This window comes from Bos indicus x Bos taurus, chromosome 10 (genome assembly GCF_003369695.1).
Source record: "Bos indicus x Bos taurus breed Angus x Brahman F1 hybrid chromosome 10, Bos_hybrid_MaternalHap_v2.0, whole genome shotgun sequence".
NCBI lineage: Eukaryota > Metazoa > Chordata > Mammalia > Artiodactyla > Bovidae > Bos > Bos indicus x Bos taurus.
This window is the reverse complement of record NC_040085.1, coordinates 21292361-21306643: the sequence shown is the minus strand read 5'-3', so window position 1 is coordinate 21306643 and position 14283 is coordinate 21292361. Positions and strand designations below refer to the sequence as shown.

Genomic DNA, 14283 nt, shown 5'->3' with positions numbered 1-14283 from the left:
AAGCTGAGCACCGAAGAATTGATGCCTTTGAACTGTGGTGTTGGAGAAGACTCTTGAGAGTCCTTTGGACTGCAAGGAGATCCAATCAGTCCATTTTGAAAGAGATCAGCCCTGGGATTTCTTTGGAAGGAATGATGCTGAAGCTGAAACTCCAGTACTTTGGCTACTTCATGTGAAGGGTTGATTCATGTCTCCTGTACAATGTCATGAACCTCATTCCATAGTTCATCAGGCACTCTATCTATCAGATCTAGGCCCTTAAATCTATTTCTCACTTCCACTGTATAATCATAAGGGATTGGATTTAGGTCATACCTGAATGGTCTAGTGGTTTTCCCTATTTTCTTCAATTTCAGTCTGAATTTAGCAATAAGGAGCTCATGGTCTGAGCCACAGTCAGCTCCTGGTTTTGTTGTTGTTGTTGTTGTTGTTGACTGCATAGAGCTTCTCCATCTTTGGCTGCAAAGAATATAATCTATCTGATTTCAGTGTTGGTGTAACCATCTTTGGAAAATATGATCTGCTACAAGAAGATAGTCAGGATTGTGACCTAGTATCTTGCTAACATTATATCATAGGTGCAAGAGCTATTAAGCCAGAAGAATAACTGAGAATATTAATAAAGAGACAGAAATAATGAAAAAAAGAAATTTTGGGATGAAAAAATACAATAACAGAAATGAAACATTTACTAGTAGAAATGAAACATTCAACTGCACTCTTGGCTTTCAGAAGAAAATATCAGTGAACTTGAGGATAAGTCAATTGAGATTATCCAGTCAAGGAGCAGAAACAAAGAAGAATAAAGAAAAATTAAAAGAGCTTTAGAGACCTGAGGAGCATCATTAAAAGTACTAAAATATATAATGGTAATTCTGAAGGGAAACAAGACAGAAAGAAAGAAATAAAATAGTTAAAGAAATAACAACAAGAGACCCAAAACCTTCCTATACTTGATGAGAAACACTAATATATATGCCGAAAAATCTCATGTGTGAGTGCTCAGTACTTGAGTCATGTCCAATTCTTTGCGATCCCATGGACTGTAGCTTGCCAAGTTCATCCGTCCATGGAATTTTCCAGGCAAGAATACTGGAGTGGGTTGCCATTTCCTTCTCTGGGGGATCTTCCTGACCCAGGGATCAAACAGGTATCGCCTCTGTCTCCTGCATTGGCAGGTGGATTCTTTACCTCTGCACCACGTGGGAAGCCCTCAGTTACCTTAATAAATTCAAGCTCACAGCTACATACATGTTAGTCACACTCTTATATACTAAGTAATGGATCTTGAGACCAGAAAAGAAAAATACTCATACATCACACACAAGTTACTCTCAATATGTTTACAGCTCGTACCTCATCAAAAAGTATAGATGCCAGCAATGGAATGACATACTTCAAGGTCTAGAGGGAACAAAGCAGATGTTATTCTTAAAATATTATTTCTCTACCTTTACTTGTCTTTAGGCTATCTGAAGGAGTAGCACTTGTTTTTATTTCACATACCTAGTAATTCACTCCTGGAGAAGGCAATGGCACCCCACTCCAGTACTCTTGCCTGGAAAATCCCATGGATGGAGGAGCCTGGTGGGCTGCAGTCCATGGGGTCGCTGAGAGTTGGACATGACTGAGCGACCTCACTCTCACTTTTCACTTTCATGCGCTGGAGAAGGAAATACCAACCCACTCTAGTGTTCTTGCCTGGAGAATCCCAGGGACAGGAGAGCCTGGTGGGCTGCCGTCTGTGAGGTCGCAGAGTCGGACATGACTGAAGTGACTTAGTAGCAGCAGCAGCAGTAATTCACTCAAGATAGAAAAGCAGACAACATTCCTCAAAAACATTGCAATGCAAATAAAAAATCCACAGCAATCTCAGACAAAAGTTTACTATTGAGGTATACAATAGAACACCAAAACTTATGGAAAAAATTTGGGGAGAGTTTCTTTGGGAAATTGTTTCTTTCAGAAGTGACTATGTACATACATTGAGGAATTAGAAAGTTACAGGCATGACCAGAGTGAGATATACACTCAAAAAAAAAAAAAAAAAGACAAAAAAAATAGCTGAAGACAGAGGAGTCCAAGATGGCAGGGTAGGAAGAACCTGAACTCATCTCTTTCCCTGGAAAAATAAACTAACTAAAACATACCTCGTACTTAACCAAAGATGTAGTGTATTCATTCCAAATTTTGTATGTGAATAAAAGTAATATCTTTTATTACTTTTAACAGGAAAATTTGGCCTTGGAATATGGAATGAAGCAGAGCAAAGACTAATAGAGTTTTGCCAAGAAAATGCACTGAACATAACAAACACCCTCTTCCAACAACACAAGAGAAGACTCTATACATGGACATCACCAGATGGTCAATACCAAAATCAGATTGATTATATTCTTTGCAGCCAAAGATGGAGAAGCTCTATACAGTCAACAACAACAAGACCAGGAACTGACTGTGGCTCAGACCGTGAACTCCTTATTGCCAAATTCAGACTGAAATTGAAGAAAGTAGGGAAAACCACTAGACCATTCAGGTATGACCTAAATCCAATCCCTTATGATTATACAGTGAAAGTGAGAAATAGATTTAAGGGACTAGATCTGATAGATAGAGTGCCTGATGAACTATGGAATGAGGTTCGTGACATTGTACAGGAGACAGGGATGAAGACCATCCCAATGGAAAAGAAATGCAAAAAAGCAAAATGGCTTTCTGAGGAGGCCTTACAAATAGCTGTGAACAGAAGAGAAGCGAAAAGCAAAGGAGAAAAAACAAAGGAGATGTTTATAAAGATATAAACATCTGAATGCAGAGTTCCAAAGAATAGCAAGAAGAGATAAGAAAGCCTTCTTCAGTGATCAATGCAAAGAAATAGAGGAAAACAAGAGAATGGGAAAGACTAGAGATCTCTTCAAGAAAATCAAAGATACCAAAGGAGTATTTCATGCAAAGATGGGCTTGATAAAGGACAGAAATGGTATGGACCTAACAGAAGCAGAAGATATTAAGAAGAGATGGCAACAATACACAGAACTGTACAAAAAAAGATCTTCACGACCCAGATAATCATGATGGTGTGATCACTGACCTAGAGCCAGACATCCTGGAATGTGAAGTCAAGTGGGACTTAGAAAGCATCACTACAAACAAAGCTAGTGGAAGTGATAGAGTTCCAGTTGAGCTATTCTAAATCCTGAAAGACGATGCTGTGAAAGTGCTGCACTCAATATGCCAGCAAATGTGGAAAACTCAGCAGTGGCCACAGGACTGGAAAAGGTCAGTTTTCATTCCAATCCCAAAGAAAGGCAATGCCAAAGAATGCTCAAACTACCGCTCAATTGCACTCATCTCACACACTAGTAAAGTGTTGCTTAAAATTCTCCAAGCCAGGCTTCAGCAATATGTGAACTGTGAACTTCCTGATGTTCAAGCTGGTTTTAGAAAAGGCAGAGGAACCAGAGACCAAATTGCCAACATCTGCTGGATCATAGAAAAAGCAAGAGAGTTCCAGAAAAACATCTATTTCTGCTTTATTGACTATGCCAAAGCTTTTGACTGTGTGGATTACAATAAACTATGGAAAATTCTGAAAGAGATGGGAATACCAGACCACCTGATCTGCCTCTTGAGAAATTTGTATGCAGGTCAGGAAGCAACAGTTAGAACTGGACATGGAACAACAGACTGGTTCCAAATAGGAAAAGGAGTTCGTCAAGGCTGTATATTGTCACCCTGTTTATTTAACTTATATGCAGAGTACATCATGAAAAACGCTGGACTGGAAGAAACACAAGGTGGAATCAAGATTGCCGGGAGAAATACCAATAACCTCAGATATGCAGATGACACCACCCTTATGGCAGAAAGTGAAGAGGAACTCAAAAGCCTCTTGATGAAGGTGAAAGTGGAGAGTGAAAAAGCTGGCTTAAAGCTCAACATTCAGAAAACGAAGATCATGGCATCTGGTCCCATCACTTCATGGGAAATAGATGGGGAAACAGTGGAAACAGTGTCAGACTTTATTTTTTTGGGCTCCAAAATCACTGCAGATGGTGAGTGCAGCCATGAAATTAAAAGACGCTTACTCCTTGGAAGGAAAGTTATAACCAACCTAGATAGCATATTCAAAAGCAGAGACATTACTTTGCCAACAAAGGTCCGTCTAGTCAAGGCTATGGTTTTTCCAGTGGTCATGTATGGATGTGAGAGTTGGACTGTGAAGAAAGCTGAGCACCGAAGAATTGATGCCTTTTAATTGTGGTGTTGAAGAAGACTCTTGAGAGTCCCTTGGACTGCAAGGAGATCCAACCAGTCCATTCTAAAAGAGATCAGCCCTGAGATTTCTTTGGAAGGAATGATGCTAAAGCTGAAACTCCAGTACTTTGGCCACCTCATGTGAAGAGTTGACTCATTGGAAAAGATTCTGATGCTGGGAGTGATTGGGGACAAGAGGAGAAGGGGATGACAGAAGATGAGATGGGTGGATGGCATCACTGACTCGATGGACATGAGTCTGGGTGAACTCTGGGAGTTGGTGATGAACAGGGAGGCCTGGTGTGCTGCAATTCATGGGCTCGCAAAGAGTTGGACACAACTGAGTGACTGATCTGTTCTGAAAAGTCATATCTTGTTAATTTTTATGTTTGATGTTTATTGAGGTAAGATGTTTAATGTTCACTGGGCTATTATTCTCTTCATTTAAAAAATAGTTTTTTTATACTCTTTGTTCATTATTCTCTTCAAGTATTCTTACTGATTTGTAAGTTTTTTTTTTTCTGTGTTAAAGATATTAGGTCTTTGTGATCAGGGCTATAACGGCCACTCTGGAACTTTGTGTGGATTGGAAAATAATGTGATTCTATTTTGGCAGACTCAGGCCTGGTGAGCATATATGGTTCGTTGGATGGGTGGGGCAAAGGCTAGATGTCAGCCCCCAAAGACCCTTTGGCCAGTAGGACTTGAGTAGTTAAAGCTTACAAATATCACAAGTTTAGACATACAGTTAACCGGTTTGTAGGTGGATTTTAATATTATTGTGATGATGTCTCAAATACAAAGTTTTTTTTTTTTTAATATTTTGATATTTTATCCTTCTACTTTCTGAATTCTTCCACTGTGGAAAGGAGAGGCGGGAGAGGGGAAAGAAGGGAAGGGAAGGGAAGGAAAAGGACAAGAAGAGAAGAGATTTATTCTAAGGAATGGTTCATGTGATTTGAAGCCTAGCAAGTCTGGTATCTGAAGTGTGGACTGGCAAGCTGGAATCCCAGGCAAGCTGGTGGCCCAGATGAAGTCCAAGGCAGTCCACAGGAGAATTTCTTCTTGCTTGGCAAGACTGTTTTTTGTTGTTGTTGTTGTTGTTCTTCTTCTTCTTCTTCTATTCAATCTCAAAGATTTAGAGGATAATCTAGATTATTCATTTAGCCTTCAACTGATTGGATAAGGCCTATCCACATTGTGGATTGTGATCTCCTTTACTCAGAGTTCACCAATTTAACATCTCTCGCATCCAAAGACACTTTCCATATTGACACATAAAATTAATTATCACGTTTAGTGATACCTCTGTATCAAGTATCCACTTCTGTGGGTTTTCACAAGTTTCTCTGTAATTCTTTGTTTTACATAATATAGCTGTACCCACATAAAAGCTCCATTTCAGAAACAAGTGACACTGATGTATGTAATTTACTTCTACAATCATTATTTAGCAACTATTATTTTTGTGTTTAAATAGAGAAACAGAAACTTAGGTTTTATTATTCTCTTTATTGAATTATGTAATACCAATTTGGAACTTGTCTTTTTCATTACAAGTAGGTGCTATCTTGGAAGAAAAATTTGTTATAAATTTGACTGCATGTATATGTCTAATATGGAATTCAATGTTATGTAGATAGTTGCAAATGTGATTACCATTTGTTAGAACATTCTAGGATTTTTGCAATCATCATACAACCATTAGAATAAGAAACTTGATTTAACTTAAAATGTTTTGGGGGAAGTAAGTGGGACACTAATTATAAATGATCTGCAAGTAACCCAGACAACAGGTCATTATACATGATCACATGAATCTGACTTTGAGAAAGCAGGTATTTTGTTGTATATAAATCTGATATTGCTGGTAGGAATGAGCCTTCTTCGAAGTGTTATGCTCGATCAAGATGGCATAAAAGTAATGTACGAGGTTGGCAGATTTTCAGTGTATTTTTAGAATGCAACTTATTAATTTAACTATTTAAGCATGCATATTTTTGAGGTCTTTCCTCATAGCTCAGTTCGTAAAGAATCTGTCTGCAATGCAGGAAACCACGGTTTGATTCTGGATTGGGAAGATCCTCTGGAGAGGAAATGGAAGCCCACTCCAGTATACTTGCCTGGAGAATCCCATGGACAGAGGAGCCTGGCAGGCTACAGTGAATAGGATCGCAAAAGTCGAACACGACTAAGCAACTCAACCACCGACCAAGAGGAAAGAATATTTTATACTTTTAAAACTAGATAATGATGCCTTATTATACTAGTTGACTTATTAAAATAATTGCAACTATGATACTATAATCTGACAGACATTTAAAATGTTTCTTCCATTATCAACTGGGGAAGTGAACATGATTCACTACCAAAAATTTCCACTAGAAAATGGTTTATTCCCCAGACACCAGTATAATAATTGGCCAAAAATAGCCAGTCTTTAAAGGATTCTTAATTCAATGGGCAAAAGGATATAGACATTTATATCTGAAATCTGGGAGAGACTCAGATCTGAAGTTCTCTATCTTTTTAAAATGATGTTTGTCTGAATTTTTTTTTAGGAGGAAGAAGAGATAATTAAGTCTTCTCGGAATAAAAATATAAAATTTTTATTTAAGTATAGTAGATGTAAAATTCAAACTGAGGGATCTACAGTGTCAGTACTGAATACTTTAACTCCAGGTTAGTAAAAATCGTTTGATGTATATTTAAGTGAATGTGTGTCTATGCATAAAAGTCAGATAGAGACTGATTTATTCTATTATTTTGTGTATTAAATGATTAGAGTAAAATTTATTAACATTAAAATGTCATTGCTGTATTTAAGTATCTTTTGTAGATATACATAATCAACCTCATTTTTTTTTCCTGATTACAAATTCAACATTTGTTTAATGAGCTTTAAAAAGCCCTTGCAAATCATGAGTCTCTGAAACTAGAACCCTACTTAAGTTTTTCTTAGAAAGTTTTTCTTAAGGACTTCCCTGGCGGCTCAGACGGTAAAGTGTCTGTCTACAATGCAGGAGACCCGGGTTCGATCCCTGGGTGGGGAAGATCCCCTAGAGAAGGAAATGGTGATCCACTCCAGTACTATTGCCTGGAAAAATCTCATGGACAGAGGAGCCGGGTAGGCTACAGTCCTTGGGGTCGCAAAGAGTCGGACATGACTGAGCGACTTCACTAAGTTTTTCTTATTCTACTTCTTTTAGTATCTATTTTTAAAAAACTTTATTAAGAGATAGTTTATATACTGTAGAGTTCACTCATTTTAAGTGTTCAGTTCAATGGTTTTTAGTATTTTTACATTTCAGAGTTGTGCATCCATCACTAATGTCTAATTTTGGAACATTTTGATTCAACAGCAAGTAAAAGGTTTTTTTAACTTTTGTTTCCTGAGTTTTCCATTTGATTATTTCAACATTTTATTCTCTTAATTTTTATAAAACACTAAATTAAACATAGTTATGTTTTAGGTTTACATGTCAAATTTTTTGTGGTCATAAAGAGAAAGAAATATGAATAAAGATACTGCCATTATGGTCTGTACTGTGTATGCTACCATGGGTGTCAGGGTAATCCACCTATATTTATGAAGGGTTCCTGAATTGTGATTTGTGACCATTCTGTCTATGAAGCACTTAACTTCAAATTTATAACCCCAGTCTATTACCAAAGGTGTTGAAATTAAATATAATGCATTTATAAAAGTTCAAGAGGAATAAAAAAGTTCTGAGTCCTTATTATCTTGACAAAAGTCTGTTGAGTGCTATTTGAGTGGTTTAAAACAGATAAAATCATTAATTCCTATATATTTTAAAATTTTATTATTGTATCCTATTAATATCATTAGAATGTTTCAAGCGTGGAATGTGTTACTTTATGTGCTTGGTTGCTTAGTTGTGTCTGACACTTTGGGGCCCCAGGTAGGCTGTAGCCAACCAGGCTCCTCTGTCCATGGAATTGTCCAGGCAAGAATACCTGAGTGGGTTGCCATTTCCTACTCCAGGGGGTCTTCCCAACATAGGAATCACACCCACATCTCTCGAGTCTGCTGCATTGGCAGGCAGATTCCTTGTCCCTGGCACCACTTGGGAAGCCCCTATGTTACTTTAGTTTCCTGTAAACACCTTATGTTTCCAATTTTATAAAGGATAAGCATAATAAAACTCTTAAAAGGATGGTTCTACATGTAAAATTTTTCATAAAGAACTCTTTTCAATGCCTTTACAAATAGATTTATACAGTAATTTCCTCTTGTGAGGAAAGCGAAACACCAGCTTATTTCTCATGATAAATCAAAAGTGGGATCCAAACATCTCATTGTACTTCTGGGGAGTTCAAAGCTACATTTTTAAATCAAATGCTGAATTTAGCAATCTTTTATATATAATTGTGAAAGCAGCCTCTCCCCCAACCTCACCCAATTATTTCATAGGTTTTATGTTCTAGTTCTTGTTGAGAGGTACTAAAAAAATTCTCATTCTTTGAAAGCCATCCTAAAATCCTTTCAAAATAGTCAATTTATTTTAAAAAATTACATATACAAATGAATTAGACCATTAGCTTTTTATTCCCAAACCAAATTGAAAAAGATGACAAAAGCAGTAATTTTTTAAAATGCGTGGAATCAGGGGAACTGTATAAATCTTACATAAATTTATTTATTTTCTTTCATATTGGTTGTTTTCTATATACTTTATTAAGTGAGAATGGGAAACTCTGTTGGTGTTATATAGATATGGTCTGAAATAGTGAGTGTGTGAAGGAGTAAATTAGTACAGAAGATATGTTTACTAAATATCATAGAGTTTTTGCAATTAAAATAGGTGAATTTTATAGTTGATAAATTGGATTTAATAAATAAGACCAGAAAAAAAATTCCAAATAGGCTTAACCTGAAAGCGATACTAACTCTATTACTCTTTGGGAAGCCATATCTTGAGTTGAATATTAATTGGAACATAAGATATAATTTTTCTGAACCAGATCTTCTTTATCATTCAGTTAATCACAAGCATTATAACAAACTATACTGTAAGGGTTTTTTTCATTTTTTGACAAAAACAGTTTTCTCTTACTTCTAAATGATAAAAGAAAAAATATAGTCACACTATAATTAAAAGCATAAAAAACACAATTATAAAGAAGTCATGAATAATAGTCTATATCCCTATTAACATGGTAACTATCAGTCTACACTTTTTTCTCTCTTTTTTCCATATATGGAATTTGCTGACTACAGCCCATTTTTCTAGCCTTTTGAAATATTTTATAAGTGAACTCCATCAGATTTATGTCATTTGTAGATTTGATAATTATGTTTTCTCCAAGATATTGACAAAGAGCAAAGTTTAGGAAAGAGTCCGGTGGCCTCAACTGAGGCTATTCTCCTTGATGGTACAGATTCATGCTTTAGATTAAAATTGTATATAGTTGGGCTACTATTTAGATCAAATTTTGCTCAAAGACAGTAACAGAAAATATGATAAATGCCATTCTATAACTCATATATAGCACAATAATGTCACTACCCCCCAATTTACCAAACAGCATATACAACACAATCTGGCAGTTATCCTATATTTATATATCATCTCAAATATGTTTTTAACCCAAATCATACTTTTTAGTTTGGAGGAATATTTTTCCTTTTAATTTGCTGTGAAGGAATGAAATTTACTTTATCTCTTGGCTTCTGGTGACATTTTGATTGGTATTTAGATATATAGATATGGCCATCCATCAAAAGTCTTTGCCAGATATTGTTTTGAGTTTATGCAGGTAAATGCGAGGGGCTTCCCTGGAAGCTCAGTGGATAAAGAATCCATCTGCAATGAGGGAGACCTGGGTTCGATTCTGAGGTTGGGAAGATCCCCTGGAGGAGGGCATTGCAACCTGCTTCAGTATTCTTGCCTGGAGAATCCCCATGGACAGAGGAGCTTGGAGGGCTACCGCCCATAGGGTCGCAAACAGTCCGACATGTCTGAGCGACTAAGCACAGCACAGGTAAATGGAAAAAAGAGAAGGGGAGATTTGGCAATGTACATTCAATTGTCATTGATGGCATTATTTCAAATTAAGTTTTAATTCCAATTCTTAGGTTTGTTACTTAAAAACAGTTACACATTGGCTGATAATATTGACAGGTGGACAGACTATAATACTATTAAAATCCTTATATTCTCAGTCCTACAAGGACTTTTGGTTCACATTCTATACATAATTGATTCTACATTTGCTCATGGGCAAAGGCTAGATAATGGAGAAAAAAATATTCCCACAGCTCTCATCTATGCTGGAGTCTCCCAGAATGTCTAACTGCACCTAAGGAAACACTGGTCTGAAAAAGGTGAATAAATATGTTGGTAGGGAATTGGTTTTAGTCTTCTATATATCATATTTTCTGTTGTCTCTTATAACTTAAAAATTATATTTAGATCACACTTAGTTGATCACTTTCATGTGCCTGGGAAATGATAGACACTTTCACTTATATCTCTTTTCTTTGTGTAGATTCATAACAAAATTTGAGACCAGTGATAATGGACCTACAGAATTATTCCTTGGTGTCAGAATTTGTGTTGCATGGACTCTGCACTTCACAACATCTTCAAAAATTTTTCTTTGTATTCTTCTCTGAGATCTATGTGGTCACTGTTCTGGGCAACCTTATCATTGTGGTCACTGTAATATCTGACCTCCACCTACACTCCTCCCCTATGTACTTCCTGCTGGGGAATCTCTCTTTCCTGGACATATGGCTGGCCTCATTTGCCACTCCCAAGATGATCAGGGACTTCCTTAGTGATCAAAAGCTCATCTCCTTTGGAGGATGTATGGCTCAAATCTTCTTCTTGCATTTTGTTGGTGGGGCTGAGATGGTACTTCTTGTTACCATGGCCTATGACAGGTATGTGGCCATATGCAAGCCTTTGCATTACATGACAGTGATGAGCCGGCAGACTTGCGTGGGGCTGGTGTTGGTTTCATGGGTCATTGGATTTGTGCACTCCATCAGTCAGGTAGCCTTTACTGTAAATTTACCTTACTGTGGCCCCAACGAGGTGGACAGCTTTTTCTGTGACCTTCCTCTTGTGATCAAGCTTGCCTGCCGGGACACCTATGTCTTGGGTATACTTATGATCTCAGACAGTGGGTTGCTTTCCATGAGCTGTTTTCTTCTCCTCCTGATTTCCTACACTGTTATTCTTATCACTGTCCGACAGCGTGCAGCTGGTGGGGTCTCCAAAGCACTCTCGACTTGCTCTGCACATATCATGGTAGTCACACTCTTCTTTGGGCCCTGCATTTTCATTTATATGTGGCCTTTTAGTAGGTTCTCTGTGGACAAGCTCCTCTCTGTGTTTTACACCATTTTTATTCCATTCTTGAACCCTCTTATCTACACACTGAGAAACAAGGAGATGAAAATATCTATGAAGAAACTGAGAAACCGACATGTGACTTTTCACTGAAGTCCAGCTTTCCAAAAAGTTATATGTTCTTATTCATTCAGAAGATATCTTTCTTTAATATAATTCTGGTCAAATATTTCTTTTTTTAAAATTCTGATCAAATATTTCATTCTGACATTACATTGGTATAATTTGTATTGTGTTACATTATAGAGAAGTAGTTACTGATTTCAACAAAATATATACATAATTTTGCATGTGATATTATATATATGCATATGTAATTACTCATACAATATATGTTTACTCAGGGCTTCCCTAATGGCTTAGATGGTAAAGAATCTGCCTACAATGCAAGAGACACATGTTTGATCGCTGGCCTGGGAAGAGCCCATGGAGAAGGGAATGGCTACTCACTCCAGTACTCTTGCCTGGAAAATACCATGGACAGAGGAGCCTGGCAGGCTACAGTCCATGGGTTCGCAGAGAACTGGACAGAACTGAGCTGCTAAGCAGGCACGCATGCTTATGTCTACTCAGTTCCACGCATCCTCCGTGGAATGGACGCCACAAATTTTTTTAAGCCAGATTTCTCTTAATAGTTTGTCTAACAAAATTGATTAAAAATGAATTTTTATTTCCTAATCATAGTCCAGTGGGGCTTCCCAGGTGGCACAGTTGGAAAGAATCTGCCTACCAGTGCAGGAGATGCCAGAGACATGGGTTTGATCCCTGGGTGGGAAAGATCCCCTGGAGAAGGAAATGGCAACCTGCTCAGGTAGTCTTGCCTGGGAAAATCCCATGGACAGAGGAGCCTAGTGGGCTACAGTCCATGGGGTTGCAAAGAGTCAAACATGACTGAGCACACACACACACTCACATACACACATACACACATACACAATTATAGTCCAACACAGCAAGGGCTCTCAGTTCATAGATATTCAAGACATGAGATACTTGGCACAGGGAAAGTAGCTTGAGAGTAAATAATACCATGTGAATCTTTGTCCTAGTTTTGAAACCTTAAGAGGAAAAAATACTTTACAATTTCAGGATCGTATTGCTTTGAAAAGCATATCATTTTTTTCTTTTGAATGTGTATTGCCGAGGTCCAGCCCCAGCTGATCCAGGGAGTTCGAAGGGGAGACGGCTTCGGCGATCAGGATACGATAGCTTTAATTAAATATTAATTAGAGATATAAAGAGTAATAGAATGAGGATAGCTCAGTAGGAAAATTCAGTGGAGAAATGAGACTGAATAACTTGGTTTACGTGGAAAGCTAATAAAATTCCAAGGCAAGGAATTTACATCACCTACGTAGGCCGCAGGCGTCCTCCCGTTCTCCCGAAGGAGAGGAGACGCTAAGGCCTCCCCGGTCAGATCTTAGAAGCCCAGGCATAATTAGTAGGCTTGATGAGCCTCCACGTTCCAGATAATTCAGCCAGAAGATGAGAGAACGAGCAACATGGGGAGACCAGTCTTTCAAGGAACTGATCCCATTCTTTATTTTGCAGGGTCTGTTTTTGTACACTGAGATGTTATACAAAAGTCACGTGGGGACAGCAGTCCTGACTTTTATTAAAGTCAGGTGCTTCATACAGATGTATACAGAGGTCATAAGGGTGTTACATCATCTTCTGGCCAGGAGGCCTGCTGACAATTTATGGCCCTCTCCTTGTGACAGTGGTCAGTCAACCAGAACACTTATTTCTCCAAGAGTGATTATTCTTAAAACAGACGCCACCTTCTGAAGGTACCAGATAAAGTTACATTCCTATAGGGTGAGGGTGTAGTGGGTTTTAATTAAGGAAAGAATTTACTTAGCCTAAGGTCCAACGTGATTAACATCAAAGGCTAATACTTATTTCTTCTATATATTCATTAATGTGTGTAAGGGCAGGGGATGTGGAGACTTAGCAGCGAACATTGGCTCAACAAATGAAAAACCCTTCACCAATACAATTTCTAATCAGCCCACTGTATTATACTAATAGTTTTCTAACTTCTCTAAAGAACCTGTTTTTAGAAGGTTTAAAGCATCTCGTGCCTCTCACGGTTGGGAGGCTATGAGCAATCACACGTGGCCGGACAAGCCTGTCAGGCAGGCTAGAGAAACTTCAGAGGAGTTTGTAGGTTAAAACACTCCTATCACGCCCAGGAATTATTATTAACTGGAGCTCTAAGTTAACTCCTTCTCCGAAAGAGGTGGTGGGGGACAGCCCCCGTAAAGTCAGAGGTGTAGGTGAGAACACAAAGTAATAAAGTAGGCAGGCTCTGGTTATGGGGGTAGATGCTCGAGAATTTCCAGGGGGACTCCCGAGGCTCGATCCCGCCTTTGCATATGTCAAGCATCCTTCCTCATGACCTTTGCTATGGATGGAGTTCCTCACGCCAGCCCCTGGTATTATATTTAAACTTTTTATTTAAAAACTGAATGCATGTTGATGGTATTGAATTATAGAAGTCAATTTTAACATGAGAAAATCAATATTTTATGGCCACATATTTCATGGTATAAACATAAACTTACTATATGATATACACTGGACTATTTAATTAATACATTTTCATCTATAGTAGGTTTTTAATAAACATTGCATCTTACTG

At 37.8% G+C, this 14283-nt stretch overlaps 1 protein-coding gene across 1 annotated transcript; it reads left to right on the top strand.

Moving 5' to 3' along the window:
- The first annotated feature begins 10799 nt into the window (after positions 1 to 10799).
- On the top strand, positions 10800 to 11732 carry LOC113899447 (olfactory receptor 4K14). The gene has a single exon (XM_027552803.1). The coding sequence runs from the start codon at positions 10800 to 10802 to the stop codon at positions 11730 to 11732; it is 933 nt and encodes a 310-aa protein (XP_027408604.1).
- Positions 11733 to 14283: the final 2551 nt, after the last annotated feature.

Bases quoted from the DNA above. Each gene is read 5' to 3' on its own strand.
- LOC113899447 (XM_027552803.1), top strand. From the start codon at position 10,800: ATGGACCTACAGAATTATTCCTTGGTGTCAGAATTTGTGTTGCATGGA.